Raw genomic sequence first — 22,245 nt, 5'->3', positions numbered from 1 at the left:
TTTTTGGTAATCTTAGCAACTGTGCCTGGTTGTAAATGGCCCATTAGGGCCTATGGATATTTCAAAGTGGGTCGCTTAATGAGCCTGTTTGTGTCAGCTCGGTGGTCACTGTGGGCCCTGTTGGCTTGCTCAAGTTTCCATTGCTCAAACCTATTGCCTAAAAGCAGCCTCTATGGTTTTGTTTTTAATCACCTTCTCCTTGTGAAAAACTCCTAAATTCTTAGTGGAACAAATAGTGGGTAATAGGTGAGGGAAAGAGCAGAATGCATTAGGCAACTTCCTTTATCAATCCTTAGGGGAAACATCACAACGCTAATAAAAGTTCAAACAACAATTCAAACAATAGAGAAAAGGATTCTAGAAAACTGGAATTGGAAAGAACATTGACAACTGTTTGGTGGGGGGGGGGGGGGGGGGCGGGATCTGGTTCATGCCTAGAGCCACGTTCTGAAGACAGCTTCCATGTCTACAATATCTTCACATTAAAAAAAAAGTTTGGGGCGCCTGGGTGGCTCAGTTGGTTAAGCGTCCGACTTCAGCTCAGGTCACGATCTCGCGGTCCGTGAGTTTGAGCCCCGCGTCGGGCTCTGGGCTGATGGCTCAGAGCCTGGAGCCTGCTTCCGATTCTGTGCCTCCCTCCCTCCCTCTCTCTCTGTCCCTCCCCCATTCATGCTCTGTCTCTCTCTGTCTCAAGAATAAATAAACGTTAAAAAAAATTTTTTTTTAAAAAGTGTGAAGCTCTGGTCTCTTCTTATAAGGACACAAATCCTATCACGGGAGCCCCACCCTCATGACCTCATCTAAACCCAATTATCTCCCAGAGGCCCCACCTCCAAATACTATCACATTGCTGGTCAAGGCTTCAACATAGGAACTGGACCGCGGGGGAGGGGCACAAATATTCAGTTTATAACAGTCCCTGACATAAAGATGGCTTTTCATGGTGGTCAAGTTTAAGAGCCAAAGTTTACTTGGGTGTATCACATAGATGGTGACTGGTTGGTGAGGTCAGGTTCTTCTCTTAAAGAATTTGAGGGGTTCCTGGGTGGCTCAATTGGTTGGGCGTCTGACTTTGGCTCAGGTCATGATCTCATGGTGTGTGGGTTTCAGCCCGTGTTGGGCTCTGTGCTGACAGCTCAGAGCCTGGAGCCTGCTTCAGATTCTGTGTCTCCTCTCTCTGTGCCCCTCCCCTACTGGTGTTCTGTCTCTCAAGAATAAATAAACATAAGAAAATTTAAAAAAAAATTTGAATAGGAGGTTTGCACTTAGTCTATAATCCTGGAAACAATAGAAGCAGAGACCCAGTAGCTGAGTCACTACAAAATGGTGGGTAAAGCACCAGGATGGGAAAAAGCAGATACTACCTGCTGAGGGAGGCCACTAGAGAAGATGATTTCCCTAATTACCTTCCAGTTTATTTTCAAGCAGGTCTTTTCCTTGAAATAGCCCTAGGTGGTTTTAGGACTTAATGAGCCACAAGTCTGGAAGGAAGAATTTGTTTTCTAATAGAAGTCCCAGGATTGAGTATGATTGAATGATTGGGGGCACATGACTATCCTGAGTCAATCACTGTAACTTGGGCAGTGAAACTCTTATTGACTGGGTCACATGCCCTTACTGGGAGCCTGGGAATGGGGTCTATCTCACTTGAAGCATAACATGCTATTATCAGAAGGGAGAAGGGATATTGAACATGCCAGAAGAATGAACCCAAGTCATCTAAGCACGATTTAGTTTCTTACCACCTGAAGAGCCCATGGAATGCAACTACCATTCAGAGAAGTAAATACTCTATTTCCTCTATCATGTACTGCCATCTGGTTCTGTGGCCACATTTGAGTACATCCATTGACAACAAGATTACCAGATCTCTAGGTGGGCAGCCTGATGGGTTGTTGAGCAACCCACATTGGCAATGAGTCCTTCTTTACAATGTCCCCAGCCTGCCTGTGCCAGTTCTCCTTGGGCCTGTTTCTGTCCCATGTAACAACGTTCCCAAACGTCTTCCCTCCTCCACATGACAGCCTTTTGAATTTCAGAAGATAGTTAACAATTAAGAATGATTACCGGGAAATTAAAATCATGTCCTGAAAGGGACATATTTTTTTCATTTACCTACACTTAATATTAAATAACTCACTCCTACTCAGTTAAAAAGCCCTAAGCCAAAAACATTAGGAATCCAAATATCCTTTCTCCCCGTCCCCCACAAGAAAACTTTTATAACAAACAACCTTATTGCTGTAAATAATGTGCCATGCTGTTGAGTGAGCGAGAACTGGGCCTAAATAATGTTAGCTGTGGAATGGCAAATCCCCTTCTGGATGTGGAACAGGACAGTGGTTTATACAGACAATCCAATCTGACTAGCGGGGGAAATGGAATGACTCTGCTTCCAATTGGTTTTGTTTAATGATCTCTCACTTCAAAATGTCACTTAAAGAGTTACAAATGGTTAATTGATCTGTAAATGAACCTAGAAAACACCTGGGGCATAAACCAAAGAACACTCTTGGGATCTAGTGACTCATTGTACTTGCTGCAGAATCAAACCATTTCAATACCCGGGCAGGGCCTCCTGTAACTACGGGTTTAGACTGAGGCCGAAAGTGGTAAGATTCCAGTGATAAGAAAATCCTGCCGCAGCCATTGTCTCTGGGGCGCCTTGTCCATCTGCTCAGACCCTGATAGAGACAAAGGGACTTCCTAATCTGATACATTGAGGCCGCTTTAAACCCAGAAGGGCTGGCTCTTGGGGGGGGGGGCAAAGGATGTTCTTCCCAGCAGATCAAAGCCTGAGGTCAAAGGTGACCAGCATTAGTTCTTCAGCTCACTGGGAACCTTTTGCATCTTGGAAATGTTCATCAGTGGTCAGAAAAAGGAATTTTTATTGGCTGTCCTCCTCTGATTCTAAAGTCCCTAGTCCCACTAAGGGCAGTAGAAAGCCCATAACTTGGTATTCTAAGGTAATTAATCCATTTCTCAAAGAGGAGTTTGGATAAATATTTAGCTAGTTGAAAATTACAACTCCTTATCAGAGGTGGTCTCCATGCCCTCCCCCAGGTTCTTGTTACTCTCCTCTGAGTTGTTCCTTGCCTACCCGCTATGTCTAAAAGCTGTCCTGTCTGGGCTTTGGGAGCATTCCAGTATCCATGGCTGCAAACTTTGCACTGCCTCAGTATCCAGCTCAGTGCTCTGTGACCTCCCATGTGCTGTGGAGACCCTGATGATCCTTGGCTGCTTTGTTGACTCATTCCATAATGGGGGTGACTCTATGAGGCTGCATCTAGCACCACCCTTGGCCATTGTTTTTCTGCCATTGCCGGTCTGGCATCCTTCCACACTAGTGCAGATCCAGTGTGGGCCCAGTGTGGAACTTCTTTGGGATGCCCTTGGATCCTCCCTCAACCTAGTTAGGGATTCTACTATGTCAGCCATGTGATAGATGAAGCAGACTCTTCTGGACAACCCCACAGCAACTAAACTCATTGTTCTTTCTGATCCTGTCTTGCAACTCTTCTTAGAAACTTGCCAGACCTCTTCTCTGACATCTGTCTACTATGGCTTGTACTAAATTCTGTGTTCAGACTCCCAATCTTTGCTCCTGATTGGAAGTGGAAATCGGGTCCTTAAAGATAACAAAACCTCTCAGAAAAATCATGTTTTTGTTGGCTTGTTTTTAGTGTTGGATTTATTCTACATCATGGCATAGCACTTTGTTTTCTGTCTTAACAGATTTATGAGGTATAACTTACATACCATAATATTCACTCAAAACAAATATATGACTCCATGATTTTAATAAACGTATAGAATTGTACAACAATAACAAAAATTCAGTTTCAGAACATTCCTATAATATCAAAAAATTTCCTTGTGCCTATTAGCAGTCAATCCCTGTTTTCACTACCAGACTCAAGTAATCTCTGGTCTGTTTTTGTCTCCATAAATTTGCCTTTCTAGACTTGTCATAAACATAGAATTGTATAATACACAGCCTTTTTGTCTAGCTTCTTTTCCTTAGTGTAATGTTTTTGAGGATGATTCATGTTGCATGTATCAGTAGTTCATTCTCATAATTGCTGAATAGAATTATATAAATACAACACATTTTGTTTATCCACTTGCCATTTGATGGATCTTTGGATAAGTTTCTGGGTTTGGTTGTTATGAATGTTATGAACATTCATGTACATGTCTTTACGTAGCCATATGTTTTCATACCTAAGAGTGGAATTCCTTGGTCATATGGTAAATTCATGCCTCACTTTTTAGAGGCAATCAGACTATTTTCCATGGTGGGAAATTTGACATCCTCAGCACCAATGCATGAGGATTTCAGTTCCATCACTGACTCTTGGTTAAATTTTTAAAAAATTATAGCATTTTTACTGGGTGTATAGGAGTGTCTCATGGTAGTGTTTTGTGTATTTCCTTAATAACTAATGAGGTTCAGCTCCTCCCTAGGTGCTTGTTAGCCATTCACATCTCTATCCTATTTCTTTGGTGAAATATCTATTAAAGTCTTTTGTCCATTTCTTAAGTTGGATTATCTTTTTATTTAGTTTTTGGTGTTCTTTATGTATTTTGGATACAACCTCTTTACCATGTATAGACTTGGAAAATTTTAAATTGGTCTATGTCTTCGTGATCTGTCCTTAAGTGAAGTGGTTTTTCTTTTTAGGGAGTCCAATTTATCATTGCTTTTCTTTTATGGGGTGTACTTTTGGTGTCCTATCTTTGCCAAACACAAGTTCACAAAGATTTATCCTATGTTTGCTTCTAGATGGTTTAGAGTCTTAACTCTTTAAGTCTATGATCCATTTTGATTTGATTTTTGTGCAGGATGTAAGGTAAGAGTGTAAGGTCTTTGTTTTTCTGCATGGGAATATCCAATTGTACTAGCAACATTTTTTTTTTTTTTTAAAAGACCGTTGTTTCCCAGTTGAATTTTGTTGGGTGCCATGGTTGAAAACAAATTGACCACAAATATGGGGACTTATTTCTGAACTCTCAGTTCCCTTCCATTACTCTATATGCCTATCCTTTGCCAACACCACACTCTGTTGGTTAATATAGCTTGGTAGTAAGTTTTGAATTAGATAATGTAAGTCTTATAATATAGTCCTTTTTCAAAATTATTTCAGCTGTTTAAATTTATTGCATTTCCATATAAATTTTAGAATCAGTTTGTCAAGTTTTACAAAATCCAGCTGAATTTTTATAGAGAATATTTTGAATTTCTAAATCAATTTGGGGACAGTTGCCATCTTGATAATAGTAACTATTCCACTCTGTGATCCTTAACATTATTTAGATCTTCTTCAACTTCGCAGTAATATTTTGTAGTATTCAGTTTACAAGACTTGAATTTCTTTATTTTTAAGTATTTTATTTTCTTTGATTTTTTGCAAATTTTAACTAATTTTGGATTGTTGATGGCTGGTATAAAAATATGATTGATTTTTGTATATTGATCTTATATTCTGTGACCTTGCTAAATTAATTTATTAGTTGTAGTCAACCTTTAGTTTTTTTGATTACCTTCTTTCTGTTAAACACTTTTATTCCTTTGACTGTAGAAACTATTTCTTTAAGTTATTTTTTACTGGGTTGCTCTAATGATTACAATATGTACTTTAAACTTATCACAATCTAACTTAATCTTCTGTGTAAGTTAACTTAATTAACTTAAATCTGTTAAAATGTAGAAATTTTGCTCTACTATGGTTCCATGTACCATTTGTTCCCCATCCTTTGTACTACTATATACTGTATTATATAAAATAATAAATAACAATATAATGTACTGTCCCATAGTATATATAGTACTATCTGTACTAGTATATAAACAAATACATCTTTATATTTTATAATCTCAATGATACAGTGTTAAAATTGATTTATATAGTGTTAATGTCTTAATATTAAACCAAAGTACTTTTAATTTCTCATAAATCTTGACTTGTAATAAGTTCTGAAAATCTTGATTTATGGGGATTAACAAGTCCTTTGATTTAGTATTGATTTTCAGAATTATGCTTCCATTTTAGAGACTGATTCACTCTGACCTCAGTGACCATTCTGCTGAATACTACAACTGCCTTAAATTGTCCAGATGCCAAGCTTCTTTTTTAATGAGAAGTATCTAGTCCTTTTAGATTTAATGCCATTCCTTGCTCCTTGACATCATCGTAAGTCCCATGATTCAAACCCTCTATTCTCATAACTGAGTCTGGGACTTGAGCTCCAACTGATTCTTGAGCTGCTCTAGTCCTGCACCACATGATGCTATGACCCCCAGCTTCTAACATATATCTCTGCTGATGTGATCGTTTGCACTTTTACCAAAAAGAAAGGCATCCATTAAAAAAACACTTGGGGGTACTTTTGATCAGGAAAATGGTAAAAATAAAAGCCAACCAATTATGGTTGTATCAGTGCTTTGCTATTTCCTCCAGAGCTTGCATGCTTCATAAATTCCATAGTATTGTGTCATGCTATTTCTAATTCCCAAGTAGTCCATATGCCATTCTCTCTCCATTCCTGAGCCAGTGCTTTTTCCAGAGAAGCCCTCTGGTTTAGTGGATTCTCACCCAGGGTATGGTTATTGATGATACGTTAGTGGATCCTTTCATCTCTCTATCTGAGCCAGTACGGTTGTCTCTGGGCAAAGAGACACTGTAGGGCATGGGCAGGCCCACCTTCCCATATTTTACCTATGAGGATTCTTCTTGTTTCTTTTTGTTTTCATCCCATCAAAGAAACCACTCTCAGATGGGAGCTCTCAAACCTGTACTCTGAGTTTTTGTCTCCATACAGGCTTGGGCTGTTTTGTTGCATCTTCAACTTTGCTCTCTTGTCAGTCCAGAAAGCAAATCTGGTCCTGCTGCTTCCTCTCCTCGTCTTTCCCTCACCTCCCTCCCATTTAACACATGCTTTCTGCAAAGTAGCAGTGGTCAGTTGAATGGTTGTCCCTAAATAGGTGTGTTCATATCCTAATCCCTGAAACCTGTGAATGTGAATTTATTTGGAAAAGGTGTCTTTGCAGATGTAATGAATCTGAAGATCTTGAGATGAGATCAATCTAGGTGGGCCCCTAAATCCAAAGATAAGTGTCCTTAAAAGAGACACAAGAGAAGACAAAGACACAGGGAGGAAAAGGACATTTGCAGGTGGAGTCAGAGAACGGAGAGATAGAGTCACAGGGAATGCTGATGAACCACCAGAAGCTGAAAGAGGCAGGGGCTGAATTTCCCCTAGAGCCTTGTAGGGAGCACAGCAAGTTTTAAATCACACCTTGATTTAAAACTTCTGGCTTCCAGAATTGTGAGAATACATTTCCGTTGTCTTAAGTCACCAAGTCTGTGATAATTTGGGACAACACCGATGGAAACTAATACATTGATCTTTTCCCAACACTGACCAACCACCTCCCCGTGGAATTCAGTTAGCAGATTAGGCTCAAGCTTCATGTCTGTCTTCAAATCCTTTCCTACATTTGATTTTGGCTAAAGTTCTTTTCTTCCCCAGTCCTCTCCTCATTCCTATTCCTTTCCTGATATTTCCTAACATCTATACAGAAATACCATATTGCATTACTCTCTCCTCTCATTTCATCACCATAGTACTATGTATAAAACAAGTAGGAGTTGGGGTAAAGGGTGAATGCAGAATACTGGGACAAACCACAATGATTTAGAGATGTCTCAGAAATTTCACCTTAGTTATTTGATTTCTATATGACCTATTTCCACTGAATTCTAGCATTACCCAGAGGTTGGTATCAATTCATTTATTCAGCCACTGGGAATTCATAAAGCACCTGTCTGCACAGCTGTCTGATAGGTTGAGGCATGCCTTTTCTCTTAAGGGGCTCAGCTCACATTAATTTGATTTAAATATGAACCTATATAGGTTCTCTTTCCTTTAGTAGAGACTAACTCTAGGGCGGGTCAATGAGGCTTAGGTTGGCAGAATTCATAGTCAGTATTACCAAAAGTACCTTTAATATTCCATGTTTAATTATTACTGTCCTTAGAGGGCCAGACAACTCCTGCCTGCCTCCCCAGCAGGAATCCATGAGAGATCTATAGCAAAAGAGTGATTTGATTTAATAAATTGTTCTCCACATCAGTTAGCATAGCTTAATGGTCACATCCTGGATAATCTATTCCTTGATACTTGTTTGCTAAAAAATAAACTGGGTTGATTTGGTTCCATTTATCTCACAGTACTGGGTGCTGTGAAATAGAAAAGAAAAAATCTTGGCCTTCCATTCATGATAAGTATACCTACAGACTCCTCATTGCTTCAAGCATCATTTCTTTTTCTATGGATATCACTTTTTTGTTGTTGTTCAATAATATAAACAGGATATATACCTGCAGCAGAAAATAATATACTATCAAAATAAGGAAACAAAAATTATCCACACTTCTGCCACTCACAGGTAACCACTGATAATATTTGGGGATCTCAAATATACCCAACGTACCAAATATATCGGGGTATATCCCTTTATTTCTCTGCAGAGATAGATAAATTTTGCTTCGTCAAAATAGGCTCATACTATACATATTGTTTTGTGAACTGGGTTTTTGTTTTGTTTTGAGCACGCAGTGCATTGTGAATGTTTTTTCATAGTCTTCCTGTGAGGACTGGAAGTAAGAAGTACCATTCTTTCAAGAGCAAGTTTCATCTTACAGCTGGAAGATTCCAGCAATCTCCTACTGGACCACTCTGTTGGTCTTCAGGGTGATCTTCCAAGAATACTGCTTATACTCCTCCCCACAGACCCGAATTCTTGCTAAACTTTCTACCTTCAACCTCCCTGCAACCTCCCTGAGTCTTGCCCACACTGTTATTCCGGCTGTCCTCAACAGACTCTAGTTGATTCATGTACATTTGCTTTGCATCATTTCTTACATAAATCCTTTTTTCAAATAAGGTTCCATCCAGAGAGCTTTGCTCATTTTTCTCCAAAAGGCTCCTCAACCTCCCCATCCTTGCTAAAAAATATTTCCTCTGCTCATGTAGCCTCCCTCACCAATTTTCTTTCCTCGCCTAGGTTCTTCCCTGTCCTTAATGCCCAATCTTTTCTGACACCACTATAGCCTCTGTAACTGCTCTGACCTCTAGTGATCTCTTCCTCTAGAGTGTACATCAGCTAGATCACTCATTCCGACATGCAGGGTAGACAGCTAGTCATCAGTGAATGTCTCTGCACGCTCCCCAATCAGGAAGGGAACCGTATGGGGAGGGACTGAACCCTTCACCTCTTGGCTTCATCGGGATATAGAACTTGTCAACTGGACAGTGAACGATGCATATTGACCTGGTAATCAATGCCTGGTGATGACACATAATTGATTTAAGGGCAGATGCTGTATGAAAATGAAAAGACAAAGGAACAAATCCAAAATGATAGCATGAGGTAGTTGACACATACACTGAAAAAGATTCCATTATATAAAACAACAACAGCAACAATAACAACAACCACAGAGCTATGTGTGGAAAATACAAATGTGCAAGCCAAAAGATACTAACAAAAATGCTAAAAATCGAAAGTCTGGATTAACGTGACTTTTTTCCTTCATGCTTTCATGTATTCCTGTTTTCTCTTACATGAATTTGCGATAAGCCTATGATAGAAAAATAATTTTAAAAATGTATTTTATTTACAAGAATGATCCACGATAAAAACTTCAGACAATACAGGGCTTGATAGAGCACAGAGTGAGACTTAATCCTTATGTGCCCCTAAATGAGTTTTATTTTAAATGTGATGAAAGCCTAAGGAGTCTTCTCCATTAACTTTCTGTGTGAACTGTCAAAAGGAAGGAATTAAATGAGAAGGAATCTCCTAGGATCTTAGATCTGCTCTTTACAATACCTCCCCTTTGAGAATGAATGGAATAAAGAAGTCAGAGAATACATCTTTTTTTTTTTTTGTAATATTTTTAATGGTTATTTATTTTTGAGAGAGAGAGACAGAGACAAAGACAGAGTGTGAGTCGGGGAGGGGCAGAGAGAGAGGTAGACACAGAATCCGAAGCAGGCTCCAGGCTCTGAGCTGTCAGCACAGAGCCCGGTGCAAGGCTTAAACTCAGGGATTGCAAGATCATGCCCTGAGCCACAGTCAGATGCTTAACTGGCTAAGCCACCCAGGTGCCCTGAGAGAATACATCTTTTATAAAAATACCTTAGGGGCACCTGGGTGGCCTCCAGCTTCAGCTCAGGGCATGATCTCGCAGTCTGTGAGTTTGAGCCCCGCATTGGGCTCTGTGCTGACAGCGTAGAGCCTGGAGCCTGCTTAGAATTCTGTCTGTCTCTCTGTCTCTGTCTCTGTCTCTCTCTCTCTCCCTCTCCCTCTGTCACTCCCCTGCTCATGCTCTGTCTCTTTCTCTCTCAAAAATAAACATTGAAAAAATACATTAGATATGAAGTAGAATTACAATACTTTTTCTCACCCTAAAAAGCCCAACATATCTGACCTGAAACAAGGAAGTTTTAACCCATTGATGTATTTTTAGAAAGGCCTTCAGATTGCTTATTTTTCTCATCCCCATCAGGCAAGGATGACTTCATGTAGAAAGCCCTTCTGGCGTCTGATTCACTTCTTAGTTTTGCAAGGGTGAAGATGAATGGTTCTATAATTCCATCTATAGGGTACTTAGTTGAGAGCCCAATTAACTTAGATGTTTAACAAAGGTGGATTCTTTTTTCCCTTTCCTCTGGAATGAGATAGTGGATATAGAAGCCTTTGACACAATGCCTGGCACATAGTGGGTGCTGAAAACATTTTACCTTCCTCCTTTCTATATATTTTAGGTTTAAATGGCCATGAAATAAGAGTTTACAATATATGATTTTAGAAATCATTATATTTCATCAGTTCTCTGAAGCACATATGGTTCCTTTGGTGATATTGTGACATTTCCTATTGCTGCTGGCTAGGCGACCATCATAATGTGGCTGTCAATGCCTGTAAGTGTGCATTACAACTTTCAGAGTGGGTGTCAACAGCTTGGAGAAAAGTTCCGGAGACAATAGTTGAGTATGTGTGTTTTGTCAAATTCAGGTGTAATTAATATATGATGTTATGTTAGTTTTAGGTGTACAATATAATGATTCAGCAGTTCTACTCATTTCTCAGTGCTCATCAAGATAAGTGTGTTCTTAATCTCCTTTATCTATTTCATCCATCCCCCCTACCCATTTCTCCTCTGGGAACCACTGGTTTGTTCTCTGTATTTACGACTGCTTTTTTATCTCTTTTATCATTTGTTCATTTGTTTTGTTTGTTAAGTTCCGCATGTAAGTGAACTCATATGGTATTCATCTTTCTCTGACTTATTTCACTTCATACTATACCCTCTGGGTCCATCCATGTTGTTGCTAATGGAAGATTTTATTCTTTTTTATGGCTTAGTAATATTCCAGTGTGTGTGTGTGTGTGTGTGTGTGTGTGTGTATAAATACCTCTTCTTGATCCATTCGTCAGTTGATGGACACTTGGGTTGCTTCCATATCTTGGCTATTGTAAATAATGATGCAATAAACATCAGGGTGTATGTATCTTTTCAAATTCATGTTACTGTTTTTTTTTGGAGGGGAAGAATAAATACCTAGTAAAGGTGGATCACATGGATCATATGGTAATTCTATTTGTAATCTTTTTGACTTTTCTACCTTGGCTGCACCAATTTGCATCCCCATCCAACAGTGCATGAGGGTTTGATTTTCTTCACATTCTCACCAACACTTGTTGTTTCTTGACAGGTGTGAAGTGATCTCATTGTGGTTTTAATTTGCATTTCCCTAATGATTAGTGATGTTGAACATGTTTTCATGTGTCTGTTTGCCATCTGTATGTCTGCTTTGGAAAATATCTCAGTCCTCTGCCTATTTTAATGGGATTATTTGTTTTTGTTTTTTGTTTGTTTTTGGTATTGAGTTACATAAGTTCTTTACATGTTTTGGATATTAACCCCTTATTGGATGTCATTTGCAAAAATACTCTCCCATTCATTAGGTTGTCTTTTTGTTTTGTGGATGGTTTCCTTTGCTCTGCAGAAGCTTTTACTTTGGTGTAGTCCCATTATTAACTTTGTTCTTGTTTCCCTCGTCTCAGACCTATCCATAAATAGGTCTCTAAAGCTAATGTCCAAGAGATTACTGTTTTACTCATTTTATGATTTCAGGCCTCACATTTAGGTTTTTAATCCATTTTGAGTTTTTTGTGTGTATATGGTAGAAGAAAATGGTCCAATTTCATTATTTTGCTTGTAGCTGTCCAGTTTCCTCAACACCATTTGTTGAAGAGACTATTTTTTGTGTGTATTCTTGCCTTGTTTTTCATAGATTAATTGGCCATAGAAGCATGGGTTTACTTCTGGACTCTATTCTGTTGACCTATGTGTCTATATTTGGTGCCAGTCCCATACTGTTTTGATTATTACAGCTTTATAATATATCCTGAAATCCGGAATTGTGATACCACCATCTTTATTCTTTTTCAAGATGGCTTTAGCTATTCAGGGCCTATTGAGTATGTTTTCAAAAAATCGCCATGTTACCAACACAAAGGATGATTGTGGAAAAAGATGTGGATGGTGACGACAGAGTAAAAGAAGCAGAAGTGAAGCATCAAATTCTAAATGTCAACACGTTGGGGAGTACCTTAACCAATTTCTCTTATATCTTCCCCCTCCTGTATGTACAAGAGTAAAATTTTGGGCAGGAAATCCCAACTAATTCTAAAACAACTCTTTTGATAACTTTAAAATACAAAGTTTAAAGAAAAAAAAGCATTGTGTCATAACTAATTGACCACAGTTTTTATTTTAATGGTATACAAAACAATAATGTGTCTTAAGGTTAATGAAATCTTAAATTGACAAATATTTCTGACCAACTTACTCTATTGTAAGGCAATGACAGAAATCATACTAATGGCTAATAATTGAGGAGGAATTAAAAACATTTGCAAAAGCAAACAGACCATATGTCCCTGTTTCCCCCCAGCTCTATGCCCAAGTTCTAGATGAGTTTATGAGAAATTATCTACCATGAAGAGGCCTGAACAAAATCATCTGAATTGTGAATTTCCTATTTTTCCACACTTGCTTCCTATAGCACTGTAGCACCTCATCTTGAACGTATAAAGTAATGGACAAATATGGAGACCTTGCTGACCATCTGATATGTCACAAATTTCCAACTAAGGAAACATTTATCTGTGGCTGTGAGTATGGTTCGAGTGTTAATTGAAAAGCTTAACTGTCCTTTAATCATGTTTTTGTTTTCGACATGTGGCCAGCGGTGTGAGAAAATGTGTATTGAGTTCATCCTCCGTTTTGTAGTGCGGGTTCTCTGGTGAAACTTTCTTCCAGAGTAGCAGAAGGGTTGATATCTGGAAGTTTCTTCCGTTCATCAGAACCTCAAGAATTTCCAGTTTGGCCTCTCAATCTTGCTTTCTCTGTTATTCCAAACCCTGTTCCCAAGCAAATGTAGGCCCATCGTTACCTTCATGGCTGGCTCAATTTGTCAGAATATAATACATTGTTCTCCAAACCCAGACGTTAAGAATTTCTGATAAATGGCAAACTCTCATCCTAACAAGCTCTTTTAACCACAAATAACAGGCACATAAAGTGGCTTGCCATCTGTACACTTGCATGTTTAAAATTCTTGAGATAGTAGCAGATTCTTTTCTGTTTTGAATGAATCCGGTTTCGTCTGGCTGCAGAATTGAATGTTTCCTGGCCCCCACTGGCTCTGGTTGCCGATAGCATATAAACCACAAATTCTAAGTGGACCCAGCAAAAAGCCTTTGCTGTGACATTACTTGTAAGAAGTTGAGTTAATCAGAAGTGTGCCAGGTAATTGGGAATAGATGTTTTCTTGAGCATTAAGAATAAAGTATTATGAAGTATTTTAAAAAGTTGATAGCTACCAAGCTATGGATGATTTGATTTTTCCAAAATGTTCACAATTTTAATATTGAATTTTGCCCCTCACTCATCGTAAGAATAAAGCCTTTAAAAATTCATAAAATGGCACTATTTATTTATTGTTTGTCAGGTTATTTTTGAGAGAGAGACTGCATGAGTGGGGGAAGGACAGAGAGAGACAGAGAATCGTAAGCAGGCTCCACGCTGACAGCACAGAGCCTGACACGGGACTCAAACTCATGAAACTGTGAGATTGTGACCTGAGCTGAAACCTAGAGTCAGACGTAACCGACTGAGCCACCCAGGCGCCCCCATAAAATGGCACTATTTAAGGCCCTTCTCACAAGGAGCCTATTTCAGGGAGAAGCAGTATGCACAGCGTTAAGAACCAAGTCTCTCGAGCCAGGCTACCCTGAGTAAACCCCAGCTGTGCAGCTTCCTGCCTGTGTCACCTTGGGCAGGTCATTTAACTTCTCTGTGTCTCATGTTTCCTCATCTATAGAGTGGTGTTGAAAACCTATTACCTCCCCATGGGATTACGTGCTAATTAAATGAGTTAATACACGGAGAGTGTTGGTAAGAACTCCTAGGTTATAGGAGGCGTAGTGTAAGTCTTACCGGTGTTAGTAATTGCCGGGGTCTCCTGGTGAGCTGGCTTAATAAAGGACTTCCCAACAGCCCTTGCTTCTAGTAAATTGAGATGGTACTTAGCAGTTATCAAGTGCCTATTTCGTGCAATTTCTGTAATTGCCCAAAGAGGCATGTCCTTGCACCATTCTTTTGGTGAAGATTCTGAGGTGCAGGGAGGTGGAGCAGCCTGCTCAGTGGCACGCAAGGAACGGGCAGGGCGGAGCTGGGATTCACCCCCAGTTCTAGCTGACCCCACGCTCTCGAGTCCTCCCATGTGGTCACGAAGACTCTTTGCTGATCATGAGAGGCTAGGGTGCAGGTTAAGTAGCCTATGGCCTGTTCCTAACCAGCTCCGTCATGACTCAATGACCCTTTGACATTAACGCCCAAGAATTCCGAATATCAGGTACTGAATCAAGACCAGCTGAGACACAGGGGAAATCTCAGAGTAAGTGATAATTTGGCTCCCTGTGATCTTGTAACCTCCACAGCTCTCTGTGAAAGCACCCTGTGGAATCTATATGGAGCCCTCTCATATGTCAGGTGAGAGAACAGAGGCAGAGAGCTATAATGACACCAGGGGTCAGAGGCAGAGTGACAGAGCTGGGTTTGCAATCTGGGTCTTTGCCTGCAGGCCTCTCTCTACCACCTCGTGACACATCTGGGGGTGCTGATTACACATGCCCAGTATAAAGCGAGCCCTTGAAAGGGAACATTGGCAGAATAAGGAGATCATTAAGAACAGGGGAAAGTGCTAGAAATGCCTTAAAAAGCACCACTTCTTGTATCAAGAGTTACCATGTAGAGGCTTTACAACTTTGTGGAAAGGAACAAAGGAACAGAGTTCTATTTGGAGGTCTTCTTTGTAGCACATTTGTAACATTGGCTTGGGACATACGGAGTGGCACAATAATATCCCTGTCGTCTAATTATGACTTTCAGGAGCATCTTCTTTAGAGTGCTCTGGTCATTTCTCTTGACCAGTTATAAGAATTAAAAACATGGGGGCACCTGGGTGGCTCAGTCAGTTAAGCATTCTACTCTTGGTTTAGGTTCATGTCATGATCTCACAGTTCATAGGATCGAGCCCTGCATCGGGCTCTGGGCTGACAGTGGGGAGCCTGCTTGGGATTCTCTTTCTCTCCTTCTCTCTCTGCCCCTTCCCTGCTCTCTCTGTCTCAAAGTAAACATTTTTTAAAAAAATTAAAATCAAACAATATCTAATATCTGCACTGGTTTGTGAGGGCTGCTATAACAAGTTACTATAGATGGGGTGCACCTGGGTGGCTCAATCAGTTAAGTGAGTTAAATGTCTAACTCTTTCTTTTCTTAAAATATGTTTATTAATTTTCAGAAAGAGAGCATGTGTGTGAGCAGGGGGAGGGGCAGAGAGAGAAGAGACAGAGAATCCAAGTGGGCTCCCCAGACAGGGCTGGGCCTCATAAACTGAGATCATGACTGTTGTCAGTTCATGACCTGAGCCCAAATCAACAGTCGTTGCTTAATGACTGAGCCACCCAGGCACCTGGTGTCCGACTCTTGATTTCAGCTTAGGTCAGAATCTCACCGTTGGTTATGGGATCAAGCCCCACTGGGCCTGGGCGTGCAGCCTGCTTAAGATTTTCTCTGTCTCCTTCTGCCCCTCCCCTGCACGAGTGCTCTCTCTCTCTCTCTCTCTCTCTCTCTCTCTCTCTCTCTGAATTCCCACCCTGCCCCCAACAAACAAAATAGGGTAGATTAGTGGACTGAAACAATAGAAATTTATATTTTCTTGATTCTGGAGGCTAGAAGTTCAAGACCAGGGTATCAACAGGGTTGGTTTCTTCTGCGGCCTCTTTCTTTGGGTTGCAGATGGCTGTCTAATCCGTGTGTCTTCACAGGCTTTCTTCCATCTGTGTATGTGTCTGAATCTCCTCTTATAAAGACATAAGTCATATTGGATTCGGGCCTGCCTTAATGACCTCATTTTACTTTAATTACCTCTTTAAGGACTGTGTCTCCAATACATTCATATTCTGAGGTACTTACTGAGAGTTAGGACTTTGTCATATGAACTTGGTGGAGGGACCCAATTTAACTCATAACAATAGATCTCACATTTGCATCTACTTTTTTTTTTTAATTTAAGAGTTTAAAAAATTTTTAAATTTATTTTTGAGACAGAGAGAGACAGCAAGCAGGGGAGGGGCAGAGAGAAAGGGAGACCCAGAATCTGAAGCAGGATCCAGGCTTTGAGCTGTCAGCACGGAGCCCAATGCGGGGCTCAAACCCATGAACCTTGAGATCATGACCTGAGCCGAAGTTGGACACTTAACCAACTGAGCCACCCAGGCGCCCTGCATTTACATTTATGTCTACATCTATCCTTATATCATTGTCTGTGGGTCTTATTTGAACCCAAAATAATGTTAATAATTCCTCCAAATCCTATTGTATGACAATAACAGGACATATCTCTAATTTCCCCACCTTAATTAGCACGTGGCCTGTTAGCACAAACTTATTAGGAATGAGCTGCTCACAGCCAACTATGTAATTCCCTGGCCCCTGAGACCTACTGCTCCATTAATGCTGGGAAGGGTGAGCACAGCTGGGGAAGTCACCGAGCTGCTGGCTGGCTATCAAAGCCCGTGTGGTGTCAGAGCTGAAAAGGCACACTGCGGGTAGCAAGAAAGAAGCTTGCACCGGAGCGCTTCTCTGGTCTCCATTCTTTGATTCTCTTTGAGGCGGACTAAAGGCAGACACTTGTCAATACACAAGGGGTGCAGATGTGAATGTGGGGCAATTATTGGCTCCTGTAAAGTAAGCAGGCTGTGTGAAGCTAGAACGTGCAGGATTTTTTTTTTTCCTTCTTTTTAAGGAATCCAGTTTATCCAAGAATTTGGCATCTTCCCATATGCTTTCCTTCCTCCCTTCCTGCCGCGTTCTTTCCTTTGCTTCCTTATCTCATTCTTTCAATTATTCATACGGTGAGGGCCTGCTAGGCATAAGGCACTGGGCTCAGTCCTGTGAGAGGTAGGAAGGGGACTCTGAGGCGCTCGGCCTTGCAGGTTTTGTTCTGCTAACCTCACCCCTGCTCTGGTTTGGGTTAGCGAACTGCGTTAGCTATGTTGGCTAACGGTGCTGATCTCTGGCCCTCCCTCCTCCCCCCCCCTGAGGACTTGGTGGCACTACTTCATCAGCCCTCGGCCACCTTCTCACACCTCCTTCCCCTCCATCAGTGCCCAGGCAAGCTCCTGGCCATCCAGGCCTATAGGGATCACCACGCTCTGTCTCGCCTTCCAGGCTGCTTTGTTTTCCTCTCTTTCTGAGCTCTTCCTTTTGATGCCTCCCACTTCTTCCTCTTTTCCTGATTCACATCGATCATCTCTGATGAGCCAGCTTCGTGTGAAAACACAAAGGTTCTAATGATCTGCTTCCTCTCTGCCCACTGTTATTTATTCCAGGGAACACAGAGCTCATCAAGAACTCCCTCCTTGGAGCCAAGGGAAAAAGAAGGCATCATTTGTCCTTTTCCACATCCCTCATTGCATCTGAAAGCTATTTCCCAACCACTGAGTGTTAGGTCATATATTTATTTTTTAAAGTCATGAAGGATTAAGGATTGAGCTTCTACAATGTGATTTAAACCTTATCTGCAGGTTATAAAACGTTAAGATTCATCTCTGGATTAGAATCCAAAATAAGCACATATTCTGCTTCAAAACTTCATTCTTGGGGTGTCTGGGTGGCTCAGTCGGTTGAACGTCTGACTTTGGCTCAGGTCATGATCTCGCGGTCTGTGAGTTCGAGCCCTCTGTCAGGCTCTGTGCTGACAGCTCGGAGCCTGTAGCCTGCTTCGGATTCTGTGTCTGCCTTTCTCTCTGCCCCTCCCCTGCTCATGCTCTGCCCCTCTCTCTCTCTCTCTCTGTCAAAAATAAACAGTAAAAAAAATTTTTTTGGGGGGGTGCCTGGGTGGCTCAGTCGGTTGGGCGTCCGACTTCAGCTCAGGTCACCATCTCGCGGTCCGTGAGTTCAAGCCCCGCATCGGGCTCTGGGCTGATGGCTCAGAGCCTGGAGCCTGCTTCCGATTCTGTGTCTCCCTCTCTCTCTGCCCCTCCCCCATTCATGCTCTGTGTCTCTCTGTCTCAAAAATAAATAAAAAGTTAAAAAAAAATTAAAAAAAATTTTTTTAAATTCATTCTTAGAACTTAATTTGGCAAGAAGTGGTCAGACCTGTTCGTTGTTGTTGTTGTTGTTGTTCCAATCACACAGACATTGCTAGAATGTGTATTTTCCCCACACTTGCCAACCCCTTGGAAGACCACCTTCCTCCTCTCCTGCTAATCAGATTCATGCCCTGTGCAAAATCCTGCTCCTCTACGAAGGTTGCCTGGGAACCCATGAGCTCCTTGCGGTCCAGACTCTGTCTAAGCCGTCTTTGTACCTTAGCAACAAGTAGAGCCAGGTACCTGATAGAGATTCGGTAGAAGTGTGGGGAATGAATCAAAGAACTTATCTCCAGCCTTCTGTAATTACTCCTCTGCTTAACTCTAACATATTTAGTGCCTGTACCACTCATTTGAACACTGATGCACCTCTGACTTGTTAATTAGCCCCTTTAAGACTGGATGCTTTGTCCTTCCCACACAGATTGCCTGTTCCTTGAGGGAGAAGGACAGTGCTTCAACCACCCCCCACCCCACCCCCCTGCCATGTTTCTATTGCCTAGCACAGAGATGGTGCTCACAAATGTTGTCAGTTTAAGCCCTGTTCCTTTTCACTGGACAGCAATGTCTGTTGGGGACCATGTTCAGAAAACTGATCTTGCAGAAGCCATAATTTTATTGTAAGTGCGTCTATAAAAGGAGTCTGGCTTCCATGCATTTCAAACGGAGAGATAAAGTGCTCATCAGCCAACTGATACTTAGTTTTGTTCAACCACATATTTTGAGCAGTTGCTTTGCACCTGACACTGAACCACACAATGTTTCTACCTCACATGGATTCAAAGTCGAGAGGAGTGTTTTGCTGCCCACCCCTGACTTGGGGATAGTGTTTGTCATCACCAGTGGCCCTGGGTGACTGGTGGGCACTGGACATAGTTCCAGCCACCTGGCCTGGACTTTCTGGGTGGTGTGGACCTGCTGCTCACCCTGTGTAGCCCCCTTCTGGGTGGTGCCGAATTGCTGCCTCTTCCCCTATCCCTGGTCCTCTGAAATCCAGAATAGATTTTTACGGCAAGTTAGCTGACTCCAAAAAGTCTGCACTGTGGTTTTTCAAGAAACTTCAAACTTACCGTCTTCAGGAATAACGCGGGAAGGGGAAATGAACTCTAACAAGGCTAATAACAGGGATTTCAAGTAGTGTTTTAGTAAGCCAGTCACAGAGTATTCACGTGTTAATTCACTGGCATGTTCCGTGGCAGAAGCACCCCCACTCTGCCTTCCCCCACTTCCAACTGTTGTGCTGCAGCAAGATTTGGTCTGAATCTGGGCAGACCCCCCCCCCCCTTTATGAGCTGCCCTCCCCCCTTTATGAGCTGCCCTCCAGATTCTGTTACAGCAAGTGTCTGGTGAAAGTGGTCCCTGCCTTGTCGCACACAAAGGCTAGGAGCTCTTTAAAGGGGCCAGCCTGCGCTTCTGTGCAGCTGCAAACATTTGTCAGTGTGGGCTCAGCAACCCAGGCTTTTGCCTGAAAATGAGTGGGGAGGGGTCTTGAGCACGCTCCCCCCCCCCCCCCCCCCCCCCCCCCCCCCCCGCCCCAGACCTCCCGGAGTGGGGCGGGGAGGGGAAGGAGCTGACAGTCTGAGTGGATGGAGACCACCGGTCCCTGGGGACCAGCTTGCGATTAGCTGCTTCTTGGATGCTCCGCGTGCCAGTTGAGCATCCTGCCTGAGGTCCAGAGCGTGCTGGCGGCGCATCTTGCGGTATATGCCTGCGTGGATTTGAGCCATCGCCCAGAGGCGAGCCCGCATTCAGACACGGTGGACCGGCCCCGGCAGTCAGCGCGAATGCTCAGCTTTAGGCGTCTGCAAGAACCTCCCGACTGCATGGATTTGGCTGTCTAATCAGCCGAGATTACTGCCCGGGAAGATTTGTGAGCCTGATCCGCGCTCCAGCTGCTGTGACAACTTCAGGGCTGGCTGTTTACTTCTCTCGGTGCCTGGGACTCTGTTCTGCACCGCAGCCACTCCTGCCACTTGCCTGGCTCTGAAGTCCTCTGCCGCGAGGACTCGTCTGACGGCATCCCCAGGAAGGGGGAGCAAGGAGGGGTTAAAAGACGAGCAGAAACCCCCCCAGCTGCTCAACCTCTCGTGACTGCCTGTGTTCTGGGGTTCTGAGAGGGACCGTGCGCTGCCCGGGGAAGCAATGCAAGTCTCCATAGCCTGCACAGAGCACAATTTGAAGAGCCGGAATGGTGAGGACCGACTTCTGAGCAAGCAGAGCTCCACCGCCCCCAATGTGGTGAACGCAGCCCGGGCCAAATTCCGCACGGTCGCTATCATCGCGCGCAGCCTGGGGACGTTCACCCCTCAGCATCACATTTCTCTCAAAGAGTCCACCGCAAAGCAGACTGGCATGAAATATAGGTATGGATGTAAGATTCCATCTGCCCGGGGTTTCTGTGTTCTATACAGGTGCACTGGGGGACAGTTCATCGGTTTTGAGAAGTGACTTGCCGGTGGATGGTTGCTTAATTTAGAATACTCAGGTGTCTCTAAAATAGCTCCTTAGGAGAGGGGACACCCAAAGAGGTTGTGTTGTGTTGTGTGTGTGTGTGTGTGTGTGGTATTTTTTAAAAAATGCAGCCCGTTTTGTATATTCTAAAGTGTTGCGAACACCTTTAGCAGTTGAATGAATTCCAGTCTGCAGAGACTAACACAACTGCTGGAAACTGGTATTGAGATCAGGGTAGTTTTTCAACAGCAAATGTGTTGGTCCTATTTTATGGTGCAGACTGTAGTTTCTGTGCTTATACTATTCAAATTAGTTTCCCATCTAGTACTGCATTCTTATTTAGCTTTCGAAAGACCAAGGCAGCAAATGCTGTGCAAGCTCTTAAGGAAGTTTTGTTGCAGGAAGAAACGCCTATAAAGGTAGATTAGGTTGAACACTGACACATTTAAATCTAAATTACCGCTTGGAATAAAATGGGGACCTTCTTATGAAATACGGAGAAAAAGTCATTTGTTTTAATATGCGTTTCCTCATAAATTTTTAAGGTCCCTCTTCCTCTAGCTTATTTTCCATAGCTGGAGGCCTTCCCAGTACTAGTCGATGCTCTCTTTCATAGAGAATGACTTAAATTTGATAAGTAGAAAATTTCATTATTCAATTATGTGACTCCTGCCTTCTCATGCTATCTGCCTTGCACTGAGCCCTCCTGGCTTTATTTCTTTAAAACTGCTGTCCTTCTAGTCTCAACGTGTTTGCAGAGGTAGAGGAGAGAAGCTAATGAGGCATCTTCCAAAGGCTTTGGTTATTCTACTTTGCAGATACGATTTTGTCAATTACTCACATTTAACTATGCCTCATCTCTGTTAGGAGCCAGGTTTCAGGATGAAAGGAACTTGATGCAATGAACATAATGCACACCTCAGGCTTCCCACGTGGGGTTTCTGCAATAGGCTTTTAAACCCATTTCTACAAAAGTTACCCTTGAAAAAGTTTCT

General features: G+C 42.2%; 1 protein-coding gene across 2 annotated transcripts in view; it reads left to right on the top strand.

Moving 5' to 3' along the window:
• KCNAB1 (potassium voltage-gated channel subfamily A regulatory beta subunit 1) overlaps window positions 1–22,245 on the top strand; it is a 383,165-nt gene that overhangs the window by 97,513 nt on the left and 263,407 nt on the right. Inside the window, exon 1 of one of the 2 annotated variants that reach the window (XM_060639045.3) lies at window positions 20,161–21,162. The exons of the other annotated variant lie outside the window; for it this stretch is intronic. Coding sequence (XP_060495028.1) covers window positions 20,942–21,162 — 221 coding nt within the window. The 5' untranslated portion in view covers window positions 20,161–20,941. Of the gene's footprint in view, window positions 1–20,160; window positions 21,163–22,245 lie in introns of those variants that run through there. 2 annotated transcript variants of the gene reach the window in all.

Source organism: Panthera onca, chromosome C2, assembly GCF_046562875.1.
Source record: "Panthera onca isolate mPanOnc1 chromosome C2, mPanOnc1 haplotype 2, whole genome shotgun sequence".
Classification (NCBI taxonomy): Eukaryota; Metazoa; Chordata; class Mammalia; order Carnivora; family Felidae; genus Panthera; species Panthera onca.
Note: the sequence above shows the minus strand (reverse complement) of the source record. Positions and strands in the feature narration are given on the sequence as shown.